A 25130-nucleotide genomic window follows, 5' to 3' on the forward strand; every position below is an offset into this window, starting at 1 on the left:
TATATATATATTATATGTTGAATTTGAAGTACGGAGGGTTAACAATAAATGATTCTAAAACATTTAAAAGAAATCACACAAGTTTGTGAATCACTAAGAATTTCATAGTGTGTTTATTTATTTTATTTTATTTGGTAGTGTGTTTATGTTGGAAGATGCTACTGCAAATGGAAATGGAAGACTAATATAATTAATGGGATGCGGACTAATGGTACGAATCTGAATATATAAATCATTTATCTTGGACGCTGGTATTTAAATAGAAATACAAAATGTCATTATACTCTTTATTTTTCCAATTAATATGGAAAACAAAGGAGAGGTTACAGTGATACTTATTATTTCAAAAGATTTTCAAATCAAGTAATGAATGTCAAAACCATACCAGTGAACATAAAAAAGCGCACCCAGTTTGACTCAGTTTAAAACGACACCGAACCGATACAAACCGAAACCGCATTCGAAAACCGCAAAACCAAACCATTGAAAAACCGCACCCAATGGTTTTTACAATGCAAAAACCGCACCTTGCGGTTTGTGGTTCGGTTTGGCTCTAAAATCTCACCATGCTCACCCCTAACAGGAGGAGTAAATTAGGCGGTGTTTGAACTTTGAAAGTCAAAAGACTTCGTTGCATGTTGTATTTGTTTTACTTTAGTTCTTAGGCAATTGAAGGCCTTTATTATAAAATGAATAATTAAGCCCAATTTAACAGACTAAATTTATTGTCCATCAAAAGTCGTTGGGGGCATAGGCCCTGCTGTTTGTAAACCAGATTAATACAATGCCTAAAAATTAAAGAAGATCCGTTCAATAATAGATACAAGTTCTTAACTTTAGCCAAAATTAAGAGAAAAAGTCAACTAAATATCATGCTTCTATTCTTGGTTATATCAAACTAATTTACTCCTTGTTGGCAAATCCAACAATGCTGCTTAGAAGTAATCCCCATAGCTACTTACTATGTAAGAACTTTTTTTTTTAGCTTAGCCCTTTCCCAAAATCCAAAAAAGAAAGGTCATTTGCCAAATATCATCAATAAAGCTCTATCCAAAAACGTCCTGTGTGCTATATATATAGAATCTACAAACATTCAACAAGATGTATACTCAAATTGTTCAATAATCATGGATAGGAAGAGATATAACTTCCTACCAGAACTTTCTTTTTTGTTGATTCTTACTTTCACCAACATCTTTGACACCACTTCTGCAAATTCCAACCAAGCGGATACCTATATTGTCCACTTAGATTCTCCTAACAGCATTATGTTTGCTAAACCAGAAGAACGTGAAAAATGGTACAATTCTTATTTGTCTGAAAGCAGCACTGGATCGGATGAAAAACCGAGCATGATTCATGCATATCACAATGTGTTCACCGGGTTTGCAGCCAAGCTGTCTACAGATCAAGTAAAAGCCATGGAAAACATGGATGGATTCGTATCTGCAAGACGTGAGAGGGTGTACAAGCTGCATACAACACATACTCCCAGGTTCTTGGGATTGCATCAAAATCTAGGATTATGGAGAGGATCAAACTATGGAAAGGGAATCATAATCGGGGTTCTCGACACTGGAATTACACCGGGTCATCCTTCTTTTGATGACAAAGGAGTCCCTCCTCCTCCTCAAAAATGGAAAGGTAAATGTGAAGTTGCAGGGTGTAACAACAAGTTGATTGGAGCAAGGGATTTTACTGATAGTGCTTCGGGTTCACCTCTTGATGATGAGGGACATGGGACCCACACTTCTAGTACAGCTGCTGGGAACTTTGTTGATGGGGCGAATGTCTATGGAATGGCTAAAGGCACTGCTGCAGGAATGGCACCACTTGCTCACGTGGCCATGTATAAAGTGTGCGATGATGATGGGTGTTCTGATAGTGCTATCTTAGCAGCCATGGATGCCGCCATTGAAGAAGGAGTAGATGTGCTTTCACTCTCACTTGGTGGACCTTCTCTTCCATTTTATGAAGATGGTATTGCAGTAGGTGCGTTCAGTGCTATTCAAAAAGGAATCTTTGTAAGCTGTTCAGCTGGAAACTCCGGGCCTTTCAATTCAACTTTGTCAAATGAAGCCCCATGGATTCTCACAGTTGGTGCTAGTACCATGGATAGAAACATAAGAGCAACAGTTTATCTTGGAAACAAGGCTTTGCTTGATGGAGAATCTTTATTCCAACCAAAAGATTTCCCTCAAAACTTTATGCCTCTGGTTTACCCAGGTTTGACCGGTGGTCAACAGGCAGCATGGTGTGCGAAAGGATCATTAACATCCATTGATGTCAAAGGAAAGGTAGTGATTTGTGATCGAGGAGGTGGTGTAGCAAGAATTGACAAAGGACAAACAGTAAAAGACGCAGGAGGAGCTGCCATGATTCTCATAAATCAAGTAACCGATGGGGATTCTACAGAAGCAGATGCTCATGTTCTTCCTGCATCACATGTTGGCTATTCAGATGGTGTGTCAATCAAGACATATTTGAACTCAACCTCATCTCCTGTTGCCACCATCATCTTTCGTGGAACTGTAATTGGTGTAACTACAGCTCCCGAAGTTGCATCTTTCTCATCCAGAGGGCCCAGCGTGGCAAGCCCAGGAATCGTGAAGCCCGACATTATTGGGCCTGGAGTTAGCGTTCTTGCAGCTTGGCCTGTTTCTGTTGAAAACAAGACCACAAATTCAACATTTAACATGATCTCAGGCACATCAATGTCATGCCCTCATCTTGCTGGGATATCAGCATTGTTGAAAAGCGAACATCCTGATTGGTCTCCTGCAGCTATTAAGTCAGCAATCATGACATCAGCAGGTCAGGTAAACCTAAATGGTGACCCAATCGAGGATGAGAGAGAGCTTCCTGCTGACATTTTTGCCATAGGTTCTGGGCATGTCAATCCATCAAAAGCTAGCGATCCGGGATTGATTTTTGATATACAACCCAATGACTACATACCTTATTTATGTGGTTTAGGGTATACAAGCAAACAAGTTGGAATCATTGTGCAGAAAAGAGTTACATGCTCGAAAGTAATTCCAGAAGCACAACTCAACTATCCTTCCTTTGCTGTTACTTTAGGAGTAGGGGATTCCAAAACTTTTACAAGGACAGTGACTAATGTTGGTGAAGCTAATTCAACTTACACCATAACAAGTTCTTCTATTCCAGATGGTTTAAATTTAGGTATTGGCACTGGGGGGCTTAAGTTCACTGCATTGAACCAAAAAGTGACATTTGAAATGTACTTCATACGGGATAGTCAGTATGTGGTCAAAACTCCATATGCGGAAGGATTTATCACTTGGGGTTTTGGTAAATACTCTGTCAGAACTCCATTTTCTATCAAGTTTGTGTGAGGGGAATTAATTAACAACCAACGTGGTGATACAGAATCAAATAAATTTTCCAAGTTTTTGTTGAATTCCACTCTCTTTCTGGCTTGTTTCCATTGATGAAGAGCATGGTAGTTCACCATTAATAATACTTTTGTTATTCATGATCATATCATTACACTGTCAACTGCATTTAATGTTGAGTGTCGGGTATCAAGTACTAAAACCTCAGAAACATACCATACTCTGTACGGCCTCGTAGATATTTTTCACAACAATAACACTCGGAGTAAAACTTCTTATATATAAATAAATAAGAGAATGATATTAGTTTGTTAAACATACGCATCAAGTTATAGACTTGTGATTCATGAATATAGATTCATTTCTGATTTCCCGACAGTTACTCATGATTTACTCATATTTGTATTGACAGAAAGATATCGATTTAGCGAACTCCTGGTGAATTAGGGGTGAGCAAAAACCGACGCGCAAACCAACAACACCGAAAAAACCACATTAACCGAAACCGAAAAACCGAAACCGAAATGAAAACCGATGGTGTAGTTTTTAGTTTTGCAAAAACCGAAAATACTCGGTGTGGTGCGGTTTCTAGTCTCGCAAAAACCGCCAAAAACCGAACCGCACCGCACATATATATATATATATATATATATATATATATATATATATATATATATATATATATATATATATATATATATAAAGTGTTGATATTTGTAAGAACCAAGAACTTATGACAATTAAAATTTCTATAAATGTAAATATTTATCTTATCTATCGGAGGATGATTGTATATTTTTAAACATACATTAAGCGGTATTTACAATAACAAATAATGTTTATGACCTTTTTTTTTAATATTCAAATATGAAGAGTACTAGTGATATAGTACCATTTTTATGAATACATTAATTGATATTATCGTATGTACTTATGAAACAAATATTATATTAAATTCATATTATATTAAAAGCATTAGAAACATGTTGATTGAGTAGTTATGTAATTTGATTTCAAACCAAGAGGTGGTGGTATCGGTTTATCTCCAATTAATGATTAACACTCCTCATTTGAGTCAAAGTAACTCGCTAAGTTACTTGAGATTGAGTAAAAAGGCAAAACGAAAAAAAAAGTAACAAAAAGCCGCAAAAAAAAAACCAAACCGCAATAAACCGCATTAAAAAACCGCAAAAACCGAACCGCATAAAACCGAACGGTGCGGTTTATAAATTTCAAAAAACCGAAGTTGCGGTTTTCGGTTCGGTTTTGGCCAAAAACCGCACCGAACCGCACCATGCTCACCCCTATCATGAATCATTTGCTTATCTTTTTTAAAAGTGGATAATGGGATCGTCATTCATGGTATTGACTTAACTAATTATAGTCAAATAAATAGGATATGCATATTTTTAGAACCGATGTATGTAAAATATAAACAACAAAATTGATTAAACAATAAAACGAGGAGGATCCTTAAGGATATTTAGCCCCAATTAGTTTACGTTGTTGGGTTAAACACGCTAAGACCCTCCCATCTCGAGTCTAGAAGATGTAGGCAACAACCATCCTACAATCTTCTCCCACGAACATAAGGCCGGATGGAGTGATGCAGGAACAGTGTGCGGGACTCGTTCCCGCTCGGAGGAAGGAGGCGCGGGGAGGAGGTGAGGTGAGGGTTTTTTTTTTTTTTTTTTGAGTTGCAGATTTTAACCAGAAAGAAGATGAATGTTTTTGGAAATTACATATTTGGCTCCTATGTTTTGGTCTTATGTCAGAATACATTCAGTTTTGAATTCTCTTCATAAAAATAGTTTTTGAGAATTACAAAATAGACCTTATATTTTTAATTTTCTACTAATTTAAATACTAGGTTTAATATAATTTTTATTTTAATTCATTAAATACTTTTTTTAATTAAATTATTGGTTGTTTTTAATTTAAAAATTTTAAATCATAAATATCAATTAATTTTATTTAAAAAATATATAAAAAAATAGTAAGGAGAGCTTCCCACTCATTCATTGAGTTTTAGGTGAGGGAAAAGGTGGTGTGGCCCACAAAAAGTGAGGGAAACATCCCTTCCATACCCTCTATGATGTGTTTTCTATGATGAAACAAAAATCTAAAAAAGTGAATGATGGAAAATCAAGTCTAACAACACTAAGCAAACAAAAATTATTTCACAAATAAAGTGATAAATACTACATTGCCCCAACTCTCTAACAAATTATTCCATTCTCTCCAAGGTGAAAGACCGAAGGGAAGAGATAGTAAAGCAGCAGGAAGGAAAAAGTAAAACACATAGGGTGCGTTTAGTTGCGAAAAAATGGGCCGTTTTCCGGAAAAAAATTTAAAAGAAAAATGAGAATTTTGAAAATGCGTTTAGTTCGTCTATTTTTCTAAATTTTTCACGGAAAATAAAAATTTTCTGTTTTTTTTTTTAAATTACAAAGAAGTTGGAATTTTTTGGAAAACCGATAATCATTGTTTTCCATATTTTTCTAATTCTAAAAGTTTTCTAAAATATAAACACTCACTCTCACCCCATCAATCTCTACCTATCCTAATCTTACTACCCCCAACCCACCACACTCCTACCTACTTACACTCACTCCCAAACCCACCCCAACCCCCACAAACACACACACACCCACACACACACACACACACCCACAAACACACACGCCCACCCACACCCCCTTAAACATACACACACACACACCAGCACCCACAAACACACACACACACCCACAAACATACATACACAAACACCAACCCCCACAAACACACACACACACACCCACCCCCACAAACACACCCACACCCATACCCACAAACACACACACACACACACAAACTCTCACCCCCCCCCCCCACACACACACACACCCACCCACCCACCCAACACCACTACCACAATCAACGATCTATCATCACCATCATCACCACTACTACCCTATCACTAGCACCACCACCGCCGCCATCACTACCACTGTCACAATTATCGCCGCCACCACCACTGCTTGTCATTACCCTGCTGCCACCACCATTACCACTGTCGCCATCATCAACACCACCACTGCCCCTTGCCGCTGCCCCCACCACCGCCATCATCCCTACACCTACCCTACCACCGCTAACGTTTTCTAAAAATAAAAACCGATAGAAAAATACACATCTAAACATATTTTCTAATTTTTTAAAACTGAAAATGAAAAATGAATAAGTATTAACTAAACGTGTTTTCTAAATTTTCTAATGAAAACCGAAAACGGAAAACGAAAACTGAAAACTAAAAACTGAAAAGGGAAAACAAAAAACAAAAAATGAAATTTGTTTTTCCGTAACTAAACGCAACCATATTTTTTTGAGAGGCCGATGATGATCATGTATGTCGAAATGAAAAAACATAGAATGGACAGGTCGATGATGAAAGTCAAAGTTAAAAAACGCAGTGAGGAGGTAGATGATGATGATGGAGGTGAAAAAAACGAAGTGAACAAGACGGTTTTTCTTTTCTATGAAGTTGAATATGCAAGGGTAATTTTGGAAAGTTTTTTGTTTTTCTATAATCAACCCAATTTGACGGATTGTTTAGTTTTTTTTTTTACCAAAAGAGTGTATTTGATATTTAGCATATAGTTTCAAAAACTTTCACAAAATATGTATAGTTTCAAATTTTTATATTTTTCAAAAACTTTCAGGTTTTTAACTATTTTTACATATTCTTTAAATATATTTTTTTAACTTTTTTGTAACTTTTTGTTAATAATTATCAATTTCCTTTAGAAACCCGATTATAACAAACAATTTTTTAAATCTCAACCAACAATAAATATTTGCAAAAATCAACAAACAATTTGATCCGATTTTGATGTTATGGGTCAATTTTTGTAAAACGTGAAATTCAATTTTTTGATTGTTGTTTGACTTGACACCCCATTGCTTGGGAGATTTTCTTTTCACAAACCTGTGAATTATATCATAATTAAGAGCTCAATAGTTCATTACTACTATCAAAGTTTGACAATTTTATTTTAAAACCAACACATTTGCAATTTCTTTAATGCATTTGAAACCTAAGACACTAACAGTGGCCTACATTTTTTATTCAACAATTACAAACATATTTTTTGATAGCCCACAAAGGCACAAATACATTTCATTAAAGCAATTGAACTTCAATGTTTAGAAGTTACAAACACTAACAAACAAAATGAAATTTAAATTGTTTAATTATTTTGAAACATCCCACAAAATGAAAATGAAATTGTTTTTGTTTTCAATCACCTATTGAAAGGCTAGAGTCGGCCAAAGTCAAAATATAGTATATATCATTAGTATCAATTTCAGTCAATCGGTTGATAAATATTATTAGCTTAAAGTTACAAAAAGTAAAAAATAAACATACTATAAGAAAGTAAAAAAATTAGTTAAAAAAAATGAAAGTTAAAATTATTTGATAAATATTTTTAAAATTATACTTATTTATAAATATATTTTTCAAAAACACCATTTTGATTAAAATCTCAAAAATACCCACTCTTTTAGTACTTTTGGGGGCTGCAAGGATCGAACTCGGATCCCTTGTGTAATCAATCAGCGCCCCTTCAAACTTGCATTGGAATGGTATTATTAATGACAAACAAAAAGCATAAGTATTATTAATGACGAACATCCATGTTCTTCATCAAAGGAAAAAACCAGATAGAGAACGGAATTACAACAAAAACATGAAAAACGTATGTGACTCTTTACAACACTAATTGGTTGTGCCCCTCAGACAAACTTGATAGAAAATGGAGTCCTGACCGAGTATTTACCAAAACCCCAAGTTATATATCCTTCCGCATATGGAGTTGTGACCTCAAAATCTCTATTCCGTAGGAAGAACGTTTGATATGTCAAACTTTGGTTCAATTCAGTGAATTTGAGCTCTGTAGTGCTAATACCTAAAAATAGACCATCTGGAATAGAAAAACTTGTTATGGTGTAATTTGAATTAGCTTCACCAACATTAGTTACTGTCCTTTCAAAGGCTTTTCCATCACCAACTCCAAGAGTAACAGCGAAGGATGGATAGTTAAGTTCTGCTTCTTCTATTCCTTCTGAGCACGTAACTGTTTTCTTCACGATGATCCCAACTTGTTTGCTTGTATATCCTAAACCACACAAATAAGGTATGTAATCATCCGGTTTTATATCAAAAATCAACCCTGGATCATTAGCTTTTGACGGGTTGACATGTCCAGAACCTATGGCATAGATGTCAGCAGGAAGCTCTCTCTCATCCTCGACTGGGTCACCATTTAGGTTTACCTGACCTGCTGATGTCATGATTGCTGACTTAATAGCTGCAGGAGACCAATCAGGATGTTCACTCTTCAACAATGCTGATATCCCAGCAAGATGAGGGCATGCCATTGATGTGCCTGAAATCATGTTAAATGTTGATTTTGTGTGTGTGCTGTTTTCAACAGACACTGGCCAGGCTGCAAGAACGCTTACTCCAGGGGCGATAATGTCGGGCTTAATGATACCCGGGCTTGCCATGCTTGGCCCTCTGGATGAGAAAGATGCCACCTCGGGAGCTGTTTTATTCCCAATTACAGTTCCATGAAATGTAATTGTAGCAACAGGAGATGGGGTTGAAATCAAATATGTCTTGATTGAGACACCGGATTCATAACCAACATGTGATGCAGGAAGAACATGAGCATCTGCTACTGTGGAAACCCCATCTGTGACTTGATTAAGTAGAATCATGGCAGCTCCTCCTGCCTCTTTTACTGTTTGTCCTTTCTCAATTCTTGCTATGCCACCACCTCTATCACATATCACTACTTTTCCTTTGACATCAATGTTGGTTAATGATCCTTTCGCACACCATGCTGCCTGTTGACCACCGGTCAAACCTGGGTAAACCAGAGGCAAAAGGTTTTGAGGGAAATCTTGTGGTTGAAATAAAGATTCTCCATTAAACAAAGCCTTGTTTCCAAGATGAACGGTTGCTCTAATGTTTCTATCAATGGTACTAGCACCAACTGTGAGAATCCATGGAGCTTCGTTTGACAAAGTTGAATTGAAAGGCCCGGAGTTTCCAGCTGAACAACTTACAAAGATTCCTTTTTGAATAGCACTGAATGCACCTACTGCAATACCATCTTCATAAAATGGAAGAGAAGCTCCACCAAGTGAGAGTGAAAGCACATCTACTCCTTCTTCAATGGCTGCATCCATGGCTGCTAAGATGTTACTTTCAGAGCAAGCAAAATCATCACACACTCTATACATGGCCACGTGAGCAAGGGGTGCCATTCCCACTGCAGTGCCTTTAGCCATTCCAAATACATTAGCACCGTCCACAAAGTTTCCAGCAGCAGTACTAGAAGTGTGGGTCCCATGTCCCTCTTTATCAAGCGGTGAACTATTAGTAAAATCCCTTGCACCAATCAACTTGTTGTTACACCCTGCAACTTCACATTTACCTTTCCATTTTCGAGGAGGAGGAGGGACTCCTTTGTCATGAAAAGAAGGATGACCCGGTGTGATTCCAGTGTCTAGAACCCCGATTATGATTCCCTTTCCGTAGTTTGATCCTCTCCAGAATCCAAAATTTTGGTGTAACCCCAAGAATCTGGGAGTATGAGTTGTATGGAGCTTGTACATTCTTTCAGGTCTTGCAGATACAAACCCATCTATACTTTCCATTGCTTTTACTTGATCTGCAGACAGCTTGGCTGCAAACCCCATGAACACATTGTGATATGCATGGAGGATGCTCGGTTTTTTATTCGATCCGATACCGCTTGATGATAAAAAAGAATGGTACCAACTTTGTTGGTCTTCTGGTTTAGCAAACACTATGCCATTAGGAGATTCTAAGTTGACAATATATGTTTCTGCTTGGTTGGCATTTGCAGAAGAGGTGTCAAAGATGCTTGTGAAAGTTAGAATCAATAGAATATAAAGTTCTGGTAAAACGTTATATCTCTTTCTCTCCATGACTATTGAAAAATTTGAGCATATTTCTCATCTGATGTTTATGAATTCAATATATATAGCACATGGGGGATGTTGTTGGAGACAGCTTACTTCATTGATGATATTTGGATTTTGGCTTTTTTTTTTTTTTTTTTTTTTTGGATTTTGGGATAGGGCTGGCTTAATTGGGTGAATGGATGATATTTGATCTTTCTTGTTGGATTTTGGGGAAGTCTTACAAAGTAACCAACGATAGTGATTACTTTAATAGTAGCATTGTTTGAACTGTTCTAACAAGGAGGGGATAAGTTACTTTCATATCTTAGCAAGAATACAAGCACTGTTTTTAATCGACTGTTTTCTTGATTTGGGCAAAAGTTAAGTACTTGGATTATTTTGCCTTAAATATAGGGAACCATGGAAGGAGGTCTACTTTGAAGCCCAATTATAATTTCGTGGCCCATCAGCCCATTTCACAAATCATATTGCATTGATATAGATAACTTATTTAACTTTGATGTTAATCTTTTAGTCGTGGGAAATAGAATTGAGGTTATTTTGGTCGGTTGGCTCTCTGTGTAAGCAATTTGACTATCATTTCCATGTTGACCTTATCTTTATATATAAAAATGAACATGTGTTGTTTTATATATTTAAATAATATACCATGAGATCTACATCTACCAAAAGCTAATTACTTTTTCTTATTATAAGTCTTTGGATCCAAATACAAAAACGCAACCCAAAACTTAAAATGTCCAAGTAATTTGTATTTGCTAAAACTACTTAAACCCTTGTACAAATTATAGACAAAGTTCTTAAAAAACCATATATAGCAAATTATTCTAAACCTCCCTCTTGTCTTCTCCATGATCTGTAAACGCCTGTCACGGATGACTATCAACGCACGCCTAATTTTCATCCAACTATTCCTTACATTCTCTGTTACCATTGCTGCAGGAGGTACTGAATCTGAAAATACACGTGTCAGTAGTACTGGCTTGAAAAATTACATAGTCCATGTAAAGAGACAAGTAGCTTCACTATCTACAATAAGCAGCGAAGATCTGAAGGCATACCATCGATCATTTCTTCCCTTTAATACTCGTCTTGCATCCTCGGAGAAAGAGGAACCATTACTTTACTCATACCAAAATGTTGTCAGTGGTTTTGCAGCAAGACTCACTGATGCCGATATTGAAGCCATGAGTAAAATAGATGGGTTTGTATCAGCTCGTGAAGAAAGAATCTTGAAGCTTCAGACGACTCATACCCCAAAATTCTTGGGTTTGCATCAGAAATCAGGAATTTGGAAAGAATCTGAGTTTGGGAAGGGTAGCATCATTGGAATGTTAGACACTGGGATTCTACCGGATCATGCTTCATTTAGCGACCATGGAATACCACCTCCACCTTCTAAATGGAAAGGAAGGTGCGAGTTCAATGCCTCAACCTGCAACAACAAACTCATAGGTGCAAGATCCTTTACAATTGGTGCAATGGCTTCAAATATAAGCAGGACACCAATAGATGAATTTGGACATGGGACACATACTGCAAGCACAGCTGCTGGACGATTTGTTAAGAATGCAGAAGCATTCGGTGGTGCTGCAGGTGGAACAGCCGTCGGAATGGCACCCTATGCTCATCTGGCAATTTACAAAGTATGCTCCAATGGAGATTGCCCTGACAGTGACATACTAGCGGGGATTGATGCAGCAGTGGCTGATGGAGTTGACGTGATATCAATGTCTCTTGGGTTGGATGAAAAGTTGCCCTTTTTTCACGACAACATCGCGATAGCTTCATTTGCTGCAGTTGAGAAAGGAATCTTTGTGAGTTGTGCAGCAGGGAACTTCGGTCCGATTAATGGCACTGCAACAAATCTAGCGCCGTGGGTTCTAACAGTTGGTGCTAGCACCACCGACCGGAAAATCAAAGCCACCGCAAAACTGGGAAACGATAAAGAATTTGATGGTGAATCTTTATTTCAGCCGAAAGGCTCCCCTTCTTCTACACTTTCACCACTCGTGTACGCTGGTGCTAATGAGAAACAAGATTCAAAGTTATGTGTCAACGGATCACTTGAAGGTATGGATGTAAAGGGAAAAGTGGTGTTGTGTGAGAGAGGAGTGACATCTAGAATAGACAAAGGAGAAGTGGTGAAGAAGGCAGGTGGTGCAGCTATGATATTGATGAATCAAGAAGAAGAAGGGTTCAGCCTAAATGCCGATGAACATGTCCTCCCTGCAACACATGTGAGTTATGCAGCTGGAGAAAAGATCAAAGCTTACATTAACTCCACACTTACACCAATGGCATCTTTATTGTTCAAAGGAACAGTAATCGGAGATCCTTTAGCTCCATTTGTCGCTGCATTCTCTTCTAGAGGCCCGAATACAGTGAGCCCAGGAATTCTGAAACCGGACATTATTGGACCAGGAGTTAGCATTCTAGCAGCATGGGGAAGCGTTAGCAGCAGAAAGCCCTCATTTGATCTGCTGTCTGGAACGTCAATGTCATGCCCGCATCTCAGCGGTGTTGCAGCACTGCTGAAAGCTACTCATCCTAATTGGACACCAGCAGCTATAAAGTCGGCTATAATGACTTCTGCAGACCTTGTTAATCTCAAAGGTACACCAATAGTAGATGAAACACTCCAACCAGCTGACCTATTTGCTACGGGTTCGGGTCATGTTAACCCATCAAAAGCCAATGATCCTGGATTGATCTATGATATCCAGCCTGATGATTACATACCCTACTTATGTGGGCTTGGGTACAGTGATGAACAAGTTGGGATCATTGCACATGGGCCGATTAAATGTTCAATGAAATCTAGCATACCAGAAGGCCAGTTGAATTACCCTTCGTTTGCTGTTAAACTGGGACCACCTCAGACATTTACAAGGACAGTAACCAACGTCGGAGAACCATGTACATCATATGTTGTCACGATTACTGCACCAAAAGGAGTATCTGTGAGTGTTAGGCCCAACAAGATCAATTTTACGCAGATGAACGAGAAAGCCACATACTCGGTGATCTTCATCCGCACAAATGAGGAAGCAGGTGATCATTCTCATGGCTATATAACGTGGGTCTCCACTAAATACATGGTTCGAAGTGTAGTCTCTGTGACCTTCATCATGTAAAACCAGCATATGCGGTACTTATCTGGGTACTTCCGCGTGTTGAAGACCTAGTCAGAACTGATCAATTGAGAATAATCTGTGCTGAAGTCTTGAAGATGAGTCATAATCGGATAAGATCTAGGATTAGCCTAACATCTCTCCACGTGCTGTTAGCTGAATTTCCTATTTTCTAGGTACTTTTTCTAATGTGTTTTTGTATCAGCCCAGTAACGACGGAATAGGTAAAATTATATATAATTCCAAGTCTACCTATTCTAAAATGAATAGGTCTGTTATACACATCATTCTTGGAGCTTCTCATTATAATTTTTCTATTTGTATAGGAAGTACTAGTATGTTTAACATATTCTCACATAAGCTTTTTGATTTTGGGTAAATGATATTGTAGCCCTATAATGTTTTGGGTTTTGGTCGAATCAGTCCCTTAACTTAATTTCTTGCTTTTTAAGGGAATAAAGTCCATTTTGTCGGGTCTTTTTGACCATTTTGTAAATATGAAGGGGTAAACCGGTTACCTCTTGCCACCTCGTTAAATGAATTATCAAATATGTTTTCCAGCTTATTTTCACCTTATTACTCCATTTATTATCTTCTGTTATTGTCTTTGATTGGGTCCATCATCCTTATCTCAAAAAGAACACTATCTCCCCTGAAAAATTCCCTCCACCCTCGACAACTCCGCCTATCAAAATTGTTTCTTCAACAAATCCAAATCTGTGTTCCACTTCCTATATCTCCAACCTCCATAAACATAAAAAAGAATCGAACGACATGGAGCGACATTTGAAACCTCCACATTTCATGTCGGACTAGCGGCGGTGGTTGCAGATTGCCTTCGATGCCTCCCTTGATTGTTCACCATCATCGATGATGTTTAGGTCTCTAAGTTGTTTCTCAATCCATGCATCACAATTCTCCAATAGGAGGAGATATCTTTAATGAGGTAGTGTTAGGGTCCATAGGGATCCACCACACTCCTCGGCCTTTTGACCATCGCCGACCTTTAGACCAGCATCAATATTGCAAACTCCATGATGAAGCATTTAGTTTGTGATTAGTTTTCTCATCATATTTTAAGCAAATATATGATCATATGAGGTTTGTGCTAAGTATATTCTAATTTGTAATTGTGATTTGAGGTTTGAATTGCATATATGAGGTTTGTGTTAGTTTGATTTTGAGTTTGTACTGATAGTGGTTGTCGGAGGTGAATTGGGTGCCAGTAGGGTGTGTCTGTAATGTTTTTCTTGTGTATTGAAGCACTATCGACTTCATAATTCTCGTATTATTTGTGCATGTGTGTGTGTCTGTAATGTTTCTTTTTGTATTTACTTTTGAACTTGAAATCAAGGTAAGTTTGTAAGTGTGTTTTATAGAAAATCTTCGAAATAGTAGCGCTATTATTTGCTTGAAGGAAGATTAAGACAATTTGTGTTGTAATTTCTCGGTCTTTTATTACGAACAGAAGCAAATGATAAAAGCTCAAAAAACAGGGGAGATCAGCATGTCTGAGAACAAAAGCAGCTAAACGGTTGTAACAATTTCCAGTGGAGAGGGGGGGGGGGGGGGGGGGGTTAAACTCATGACGTGATGATCAAAGCTTGATAGTTGATAAGTCGGTGTGAACAGTAATGGTGTATGTATGTTTATATGTTCCATTCTACAGTTCTTTAATTTTGACTTACAAGCCACGTCATCTTCGATTGATTGTTTGGAAGATAGAACCGGTTATTCCAAGTTAAGGGGACCAAATAAACAGGTCAACATACATTTTATTCCCTTAAAAAACAATAAATTAAGTTAAGGGACTGATTCGATCAAAACCTAAAACATTGTAGGGCTACAGTGTCATTTACCCTTTGATTTTTTTAAATTCGTATGAGCTTAGCATTTCATAGGTTTGATTTTGGAGGGAAAAATTAAGAAAAAATAAATAAATACAACCACAAACACTAAAAGGATAATTATTTAGCATTAAAATAGTGTTTGAATTATAATCAACCTCTAAAATGGTGGGTTTTAAAGACTTTTACATTTGGCTTTTATATGTAGTGTTAAAATGTCGCTAAATTTGAAGGTCCATTGGAGTATTCTAGCCCTTTAAAATACAAAAATTGTGTATGGTTAGAATTGCCCTTAGCACAGGGTATACCTTCAACTTTTTGGGGTTTTTTTTAATGAATGTTAGAAGATTAAGACAGGGCTTCTTAAATTTTTTATTTTTTTATAATTTGATTCATTTATGAAAAACATTAAGTATTGTGAGATATTGACATAAATTTGTATAATTTAAAATTTTATGTTACCATAAATATCGTAGTTATTACGGTATTAGTTATAAACTATTCTTCAATTACATGATTAGGTTTTATAATTTTTTGAGGAAAAAAAAATTCTTAATAAAAACTGATATCTAAACAGTTTTTTTTTATTTGTTTTTTTTTTTTTTTGCTATTTCAAATAAATGTATGACTCATTGCTCATGATAAGTATTAATAAAAATAAATACTAACAAAACCTTAATCACATATAAAACTACTAAAGTTATAAAATATAGACAATCTTTTTTGTTTCATAGATAAAATCTGATATAAAGAAATCATGGACACATCATAAATGAAGTCTTACATATGAAAGTATAAACGCTAGTTTGTTATAAATAAAAAGTAATAATATTAAATACAATAATAAAAGTAACAAATAGTAGAGGATGATCATAAAAAATGATAAAATAATATAAATTCGGATTGTAATATATATATATATATATATATATATATATATATATATATATATATATATATATATATATATATATATATATACACCTTAAAAAGCATTTACAAGATTTTGTTGAATTTTAAGAGGTACAAGACCTTATGCAATATATACAATTAATTTATGCATACAGAAAAAGTCTCTCTAATCGTTTGAAATCTAATCTGGTCAAAAGTCAAATTTAATCCGGTCAAAAGTCAAATTATAGTCTTGCCTCCTCCACTTTATATCTTTCCTTATGTATCGGTAGTTTGTTACTTTAGTTGAATCGGCTCCATTTTATATCACATGCGTATAGATAGGTCAAGATAAGATTTTGAATCAGTCAATCATACCCTAATTGTCGGCCGGAGGAGATGAAAACCCGCTCAAAGAGCTCAACAGATTGAAATTTCCACTGATCTCCTTTAAAATCTGCCATCAATCTCTTAAAAAACCTAGCTCCTACCACTACCTCCGGTATGTTTCTTCGTGTATTGTGTTCATCTATGTGTTCTTTATTCACCATCTTCTGTCTTATTTTATTTTAAAGGTACGCTAGGCATAAGAGGAAAGAGGGGAGTGGTTTCGAATGATCTTTTGCTTCCTTCTCTTTTCTAGCATCGTCGATCATGCCGTCTCCATTAGAGTATCTCTCTCTCTCTCTCTCTCTCTCTCTCTCTCTCTCTCTCTCTCTCTCTCTCTCTCTCTCTCTCTGATTATCACGATCTTCTTCTCCCTTTCAAAATATCTTCCGTTCTCTCTCCTCACCTCCTCACACACCTCTTATGCTCACCAAAACTTAACCATAGGCATCTACTTCTCACTGGAAATCGACCCTCTCATCTTCTTTCTCATCTACTTATATTTGGCATTTAATGAAAGTTTCTTACAAAAGGGTTTGCAATTGAGAAGGTCAAGGTTAGTGCTTGCTTGAAGTCATCAACTTTTGATTTTAGGCACCGATTGGGTTTTGTTTCATCTCTGTTACGATATTTTATTTAGGTTTTCAATTGGAATATTTTTTTGAAGATACGATGAAATGCTACCTGTTTGTATTTGAGTATCTCATGTGATGTTTTCAGCAGGTGCTGGGAGTTTAAATGGAATGTGGGAACTCATGAATATCGATTATGATATTGATGTTTAGTATTGTTTGGTGTTTGTGTTTATAATTGAACTGGGTTCGTTTGATCATCCATGGATTCATCAGGTGATTTTTTATCTTATCTCATATGCTCTTTTCTTTCCATGGTTTTTTTTCTTTTCTTTTTTTCTCCTGAACTTTGATGTTTGTCTTTTTTTAGCAAATGAGAAGTGAATGATAATAAGTTGATTACTTTCAGATGTATGTATGAATTGTGGTTGACTTGTAACACCCGAAATTAGAAAGGCCAAGAAAGGAAATGTAAAATCCCAAGTCAGAATCAAGAGTTCAGGGGGTAAAGTGTAAATAAAGAAGGGGACTCGACGAGTAGGTATTCCGAGTTAAGTGACTAACTCGTCGAGTCGGTAGTTTAACTCGACGAGTTGGTGCTGAAGAGAGAAAAACCCTAATCATGGGGTTGTGCCTTATATAAAGAATGTTATGTTCCTCCTTCAACCTCTTTACCTTCCCTTTGAGTTCCAGAAACCCCAAAATTAGTGTGAGGCTTCATTGTTGAGGAGATTGGGGGCTTAGAAGAGGAAATTGGTGGAAGGAGCTTGAGAAATTGGAAGTTAGCATCAAGGGCTTGTATAGATCTGTGATCTACATCAGTTTTGGGCACATCTCTGAGGTAAGGAGCCTTATCTTAAGCTATTTCCTTGTGGTTTATCCTTGGTGGTTGTTTTGGGAGTCCCTTAGCTTGTTTTGAGACCTATCTCGGATTTGGGAGTTAGATCTAGAGTTGCTGCTCCAGATCTAGACTCATGATGGCTTAGAATGTCATAAAGCTTCAGTTCTTGGGTTGTTGGTAAAGCCCATTTGTTTAAAACCCAAGCCCTAGTGTGTTTTGGGCTTATATCTCCTTGGTATCACGTAAAGTTTGCAACTTTACGTGAGGGATAACTTGTAGAATGGTAGATCTATGGATTGGAGCCCCTGCATGGCTTGAAATGCCTCTGAATGGATTGAGAACTGAAGATACTCGGCGAGTCACATGAGTGTACTCGACAAGTTGTATGAATGTGTGCATGAACTCGGCGAGTTGGAAGAACAACTCGGCGAGTCTGTTGAAGATTGCCTTGGACTCGGCGAGTCTGGTCATGGAACCCTAACCTTTTCTGGTTAAGTCGTGAATCAGTGAGTCGAGGGACGACTCGGTGAGTTGAGCAGGATGGGACTCGAAGATTCTTGGACTCAACGAGTCAGGGGGTTGACTCGGCGAGTAGAGTCAGTCAGGTAGTTTGACTTTGACTAAGGACTTTGACTTTCACCAAGAGTTGACCAGTTGACTTCTAGAAAGCAAACCGAGAATCCCTTGGGGAATTCTCTTACGATATGCCCCTCCTTCCCACACTTGTAACATACTCCAGCTCTGCAAGACCCCTCATGACTCTTACCGCACTTCCCACAAGTGCGGCCCTTCGCGCCCCCAGATCTTGAATCAGCGGGTCTAGCCCGCTTGGCTGCCGGATGAGACTGGGTCGGCCGTCGATCCATCCTCTGAGACTCGGCCTCCTCCCTAGCCTGAGTCTCCAGCTCGATCTCTCTCTTCCGGGCATTTTCCTGGAGCTCAGCAAATGTCCAGTAAGTCGAGTTCACCACGAACTCCCGTATATCTCTCCTCAGAACACCCAGATAACGGCTCATACGAGCCTGCTCCATCGACACCTGCTCAGGGCAAAACATCTCCCTCTCATGGAACTTCCTGGTGATGACAGTCACTGAATCAGTACCCTGCTTGAGGGTCAAGAACTCCTGGATCAACCGTTTCCTCTCTACCGGGGGAACATACTCCTCTCGGAACATAGTGGTGAACCTCTCCCAGGTCATCTCAGAAATCTCAGCCAAAGTAAAGTTTGCCGTCATGAACTTCCACCAATCCTTCACTCCCACTTGGAGCTGGTTCAAGGCGAACCGAACCCTCAAGTGCTCTGGACAAGAGCACATATAGAAACATCCCTCGATGTCAGAGATCCACCTCATAGCGGCAATCGGGTCCTGTGTCCCGTCGAACTCTGGTGGCTTCGTGTTGCTGAACTCCCGGAACAACAACGAGTCACCTCCCTGAGGTCTGGCAGCAGCAACAACAGCAGTAGCTGCTTCTGCAGCAGCCTCAGTCAACGCGGCGTACCGCTCATCAAAAGTCTCGATCAATGTGGTCTTGATGTCTCCAAACATCTCAGGAATCTCAGCCCGGATGGCAGCAGCCACCTCCTCATGAATCATCCGACGGATCTCCTCGTCGCTGACACCACACCACTGGTCTCAGGTGTGTGTCGAGTCCCAACCATGATGTCTCTGAAATACAACGAAAATTATCAGAGATTTGATCGAACATGCTCATACTCGATGACGCAACCCTACTCGTCCTTCGTCGTCCAAAAGATTCTTACTTGAAATGTCCACTGATCTGGTGTCTTCAGTAGTACGGGCCTAATACTACTGACCACACCGCACCAGCATTCACTTCAAGTCCTCCTCCTTGGATCTTGGATTACAAGTACTCTATTCTCATGAGCTCCTAACTGCTATTACTCGCTCTCAAAGCATCTCAGCAGCAGAAAACTCCTAGGCTAAGGCATCACAAATCAGGCCACTCTAGTCCTAATATGAATACTTAGCCTACTCTAGCATGCATAATATAACATATCTCATAACACATAATGTAAGGGTACTTTTGGGGAATTCGTCGCTCGGGCACTGGCTGATCGTACACACGGCTCTGCTCTGTTTGTCTCAAAACTCTGTTACTCTTTTCAAAAATTTCATTTTATTATAAAGATTCTCCTCAATTCCTCAGTTTGAGTTCAGATACGCCCGAAGATGCATCCGAATCCCTCAAACCAAGGCTCTGATACCAACTTGTAACAACGTAAATTTTCAAAACAAAATTTTCATTTTTAAAACCATCATTTTTCACAAATAACATCAACATATTGTTTCAAATGTATATTTATTACAAGACATCTCCCCCAGAATCCAAAACATAAACTCCACAAGTGTGTACGGATCATGCCGGCGCCTTCCCGCGCTCATCACTGGTACCTGAAACACATCACACAACAACTGTAAGCAAATATGCTTAGTGAGTTCCCCAAAATACCACATACAACACATACGCCGCTCAAGGCTATAATACGACCCTCCGGTCGATGTGTCTCAGCGGGACCCTCCAGTCCCGTAGCTCGTTGGACCCTCAGGTCCTGTCATAGCTTGTTAGGCCCTCCGGACCGGTCTGTATCGTTAGACCCTTCGGTCTGGTCTATATCAACATACAACATACACATAGCACATAGCACATAATCTCATACATAACACATAAGACCCTCCGGTCTACACAATATACCACTCTAGGTAAGTATAGTGAAAAGAATCACCTCGATGTCTCGGTAAATATCTTTCTCGGAAAAAATATGATCTAGCCTCCGCCTAATCACACAAAGTAATACACTCATAAATATAACTGCACTCAACCCTAAAGGTCAACAAGGTCAACGGTCAACTTTGACCGAACTCGGCGAGTGCACTAGGGCGACCCGGCGAGTCTATACGTGTCCACTGACTCTCTTGGATCCTCTCTTGACACGTTGAGTACTTCTCTGACTTGACGAGTTCCACCTGACATGAATCGCAGGGCCACCACGACTCAACTCGCCGAGTCTCAAGAACAACTCGGTGAGTTCCGGCTTGACTCAGTCCCCCTGACTCTCCCTGACTCACTGAGTCGACCCCTAAACTCGACAAGACCACTCAGTGAGTGGTTACTGGCAAACTTCATGCTACTCGTCGAGTCTGTTCTTCAGACTCGGCGAGTTCATGCCATGCATAAACTCAAACTCACTTCTGAGGTCAGATCTGTTCCATACAATCATAGATATGGCCTCCCCAAGCATGATAATCATGTAAAGTCCAAACCTTGGTGCTCAAACAACAACTATTTGCTCATATATGATGTTTTAGCCCCATATCTCATAACCCTTGATCAAAACTCCCATGAATCCTCATAAAGCTTAAGGAATAAAGCTTCTCTAGACCTCTATGGATCCCATTCCAAGCCTCATCACAAATAGGGACGAAATAGACATCAAATCTAACCAACAAAGGGGTCAAGAAACCCTAAACCCCCATGTTCATCATAATAACAGAAAATAGAGCCAAAATATACCTCCAAAATGATGCTTTGAGCTCCAAATTCGAAGGATGTCCACCCCCTTGCCTCCTCTTGGCTAGAAACTCCTTTGCCTTGCCAAACAAAGCTTCAAAGGTTAACAATGGCTCCTCTCTCTCCCAAAACGCTCAAAATCTCTTTAGGGTCTCTCTCTGGGGTTGGTGGCCGCAAATGACGGCCATAAGCCCCTTTAAATAGGTTCAAACCCTGGAAATTAGGGTTTCATTAAACAGCGTGGACTCACCGAGTCCACTTTTGGACTCGCCAAGTCCAGACGCGAACCCGCGTGCAAAACCGCGATCCTACTCGGCGAGTTTAGACTCCAACTCGCCGAGTCTCCTCACATCATTCAAAAATTAAAAGAATAAAAATAATACTTGGGAATCCAGGTGTTACACCGCTGCTGTCTTGTACTCTTTTCCGGTAGCTGGATTGTTCAGTCCGTTCGTATTGTATGCTCTCTCTCTTCTTTGCTAGTTGTCGTCTCGCCGAAGCCTGGACTGTTGGTTGTTGAAACCTGAACTCCGACTCCATCGTCGCCGGAGCCTGCACCTTATTCAGTCTCCGTGGTCTTCGTTCTCACTTTACCAGGTACATGAGTTTCCTTCTTTTTCTTTATACATCTATTAATCGGTTATATATATGAATATATCTTAGTCTACATATTAGGGCTCTAGGCAAATAGACAATACTTTATTAATAAAATAAAAACTATGCATTTTGAATCGACTAATGACATACATATATTGAATCAATATATTAGATATACAAATTGAATTAATATATACGTAATATGTATATATTATTTTATATTTATTAATTTATTATTCATGTTGTCTTATTATATGTATTAGTTTATTATTCATTATTTCTAAAATAAATGTTGATTTATTTGCATATAAATTCCTAAGAATTGTAAATCGTTGGACTAATATATATATATATATATATATATATATATATATTTGTTGTTTTGATATGAAACTAATTTATATCATAAATATTTTATATTATCTTTTTAAAATAAAAAAAATCATTTGTTTGTTGTAGTGGATATCAACATGAAAAAACAATCAACTATTGATGGGTTTTTTAAAAGAAAACACCAAAGTTCTGATCAAGATTCCGAAAAGCCACCGGAGATCGTTTTGGATGAAGATGCCCCCACACTCAATGTTCCTAATACTGATAGTCATTTCAAAAAACCTCATCTTGAAATTAATGAAATAGATCTTAACACACTTGAACGAGATCCTGGTTTGCGTAAGCAAATTTATGATTATTCAGCTAATCAACGAGATACTATTAGGCGAGCATATATTAATCTTGGTCCCTTTCAACGAACACTTTCTGTATATCCAAAATCTGGACCAGAAACCCATAAACGTAGTTTTCAAGCTTCTTGGTTTAAGTTATATCATTGACTTGAATATTCAGAGAGCTTAGATGCTGCGTTTTGTTTTCCGTGTTTTCTATTTAACAAGCCTTATGGAATGGGACATTACGGCCAACAAACATTTACTATAGATGGATTTCATAATTGGAAGATAGTTGGTGGAAAAAGTTGTGCTTTTTTTGCATCACATAGGGACTGATTGTACATCTTTTCACAATGTTGCACAAAAATCATGTGATGATTTGTTAAACCAGGCACAAGATATATGAAATGTGTTTGAGACATTTACAGAAGAAGAGCGTAAAAATAATAGATTAAGATTGAAAGCTACAATTTATGCAGTACGTTGGTGTGCCTTTCAAGGAGTTGCATATAGAGGCCACAATGAAGGATTAGATTCCATAAACAAAGGAAATTTTCGTCAAATGTTGAAGGCAATTGGCGATTTTAATACGGAGATGAAAGAATTGTTTCGTACTGCTCCTAAATATGCATCATATATATCACAGTCAATTCAAAAAGAGGTTCTAAACCTTATATCAACTAGGGTGAAGAGGATGATTTGTGCGGAGGTTGATGGTGGAAAATTTTGTTTAGTTGTTGATGAAGCACGTGATCAGTCTAATAAAGAACAAATGTCAATTGTTTTGAGATTTTTAAATAAAGATGGCTTTGTTATGGAGCGTTTCTTTGGGCTTGTTCATGTACCTGACACTACAGCACAAACGCTTAAGAATGCAATTTATTCTGTATTGTCACATAATAATCTTGATCTTAAGTCAATTCGAGGGCAAGGGTATGATGGTGAAAGCAATATGCAAGGTAATTTCAAGGGTTTGCAAGCATTGATTTCAAATGATTGTCCATTTGCGTATTATGTTCATTGTTTTGCCCATCGATTGCAATTAGCATTAATAGCCGTTTCACGAGGAGTTGTTGCATTACAGAAGTTTTTTACTCGATTATCTTTTGTTGTCAATGTTGTTGGTGCTTCCTCCAAGCGTGCCGACCAACTTAGAGATGCACAAGCCGAGGAAATTTCATATAAGATTTCTATTGATGAGTTAGAGACGGGTAGAGGTCTTAATCAAATTGGTACATTACAACGAGCTGGTGATACTAGATGGAGTTCTCACCTCAAATCAGTTTCGAACTTAATCAAAATGTTTAGTCCAACTTGTGAGGTTTTACTTAAAATTATTAAAGATGGCACTGGTTCAATCAAAGGCGATGCGGATTCAGCATATGAGGCTATTACTACATTTGAGTTCATTTTTATTCTTCATCTTGAGAAAGAAATAATGGAGATAACGGATTTACTTTGTCAAGCTTTACAAAGACCATCTCAAGATATTTGTAACGCATTGAGGCTAGTTGCATCTACCAAATTGTTATTACAAAAAATGAAAGATGAAAGATGGGATGGTTTGCTCTCTCTTGTTATGTCATTTTGTCAGGAACGCAACATTGATATCCCTGATATGTCTTCTCCATACTTTAGTAGAGGGGCTCGAGCTCGTAACAAGTGTAGTGATCATACACTTGAACATCATTACCGAGTGGATATATTTTTTGAAGCAATTAATTGTCAAATAATGGAACTCAATCATCGATTCAACGATAGCTCAACGGAGTTGCTTCGACTCTCAACAACTTTAGATCCTAAAAGTGTTGATGAGCCTTTTCGAAGTGATGATATAATTAAGTTAGTAAATAAGTTTTATCCTGAAGATTTCAATGAACAAGAGAAAGTAGTTTTGAAGATACAACTTCAACATTATGAGATTGATGTCGTTCAACATGCATATTATAAACTATTGACATCTCTGTCAGAATTGTGTCAATGGTTGATAAAGACTAGAAGAGTAGCGAACTTTCATCTTATTTATAGAGTAGCTAGTCTCATACTTACTCTTCCCGTTTCTACTGCTATAACAGAGAGATCCTTTCAGCAATGAACCTCATTAAAACAAGGTTACGGAATAAAATGGAAGAGGAGTTTTTAAATGACTCATTGGTTTTGCATTTCGAAAGGGAACTTGCTGAAAAGATTAGTTTAGAGACAATTATTATAGACTTTAAAAATGCAAAAGATCGTCGTGTTCCACTTTGATTAACAATGTAACAATATTTATATTAGTTTTCTTGTTTAGACTTTTGATAT

The 25130-nt window shown here is 37.8% G+C and overlaps 2 protein-coding genes and 2 pseudogenes across 2 annotated transcripts; 3 read left to right on the top strand and 1 right to left on the bottom strand.

The window, feature by feature from the left end:
• Positions 1-1049: 1049 nt before the first annotated feature.
• On the top strand, positions 1050-3556 carry LOC145057232 (subtilisin-like protease). The gene has a single exon (XM_079005009.1). The coding sequence runs from the start codon at positions 1128-1130 to the stop codon at positions 3357-3359; it is 2232 nt and encodes a 743-aa protein (XP_078861135.1). The 5' UTR covers positions 1050-1127; the 3' UTR covers positions 3360-3556.
• A 4484-nt stretch (positions 3557-8040) lies between these two features.
• Positions 8041-10466, bottom strand: LOC145057236 (subtilisin-like protease pseudogene; annotated as a pseudogene).
• Positions 10467-11029: 563 nt separating this feature from the next.
• Positions 11030-14673, top strand: LOC145057234 (subtilisin-like protease 4 pseudogene; annotated as a pseudogene).
• A 7958-nt stretch (positions 14674-22631) lies between these two features.
• Positions 22632-24924, top strand: LOC145060351 (uncharacterized). Its single transcript, XM_079008036.1, has 2 exons — positions 22632-22833; positions 23309-24924. Exons 1-2 carry the CDS (start codon positions 22632-22634, stop codon positions 24922-24924), a joined length of 1818 nt encoding a protein of 605 aa, XP_078864162.1.
• The last annotated feature ends 206 nt before the right edge of the window (positions 24925-25130 follow it).

The sequence above is a fragment of the Lactuca serriola genome, chromosome 6, assembly GCF_051521515.1.
Source record: "Lactuca serriola cultivar US96UC23 chromosome 6, Lser_US96UC23_V15, whole genome shotgun sequence".
In the NCBI taxonomy this organism is placed as follows: Eukaryota; Viridiplantae; Streptophyta; class Magnoliopsida; order Asterales; family Asteraceae; genus Lactuca; species Lactuca serriola.

Excerpts from the sequence above, each read along its gene's own strand:
- LOC145057232 (XM_079005009.1), top strand. The coding sequence starts at position 1,128 with ATGGATAGGAAGAGATATAACTTCCTACCAGAACTTTCTTTTTTGTTG.
- LOC145060351 (XM_079008036.1), top strand. The coding sequence starts at position 22,632 with ATGAAAAAACAATCAACTATTGATGGGTTTTTTAAAAGAAAACACCAA. Across the intron at positions 22,834-23,308 it reads TGAACGAGATCCTGGTTTGC|TACGTTGGTGTGCCTTTCAA; the intron begins GTAAGCAAATTT and ends CAATTTATGCAG.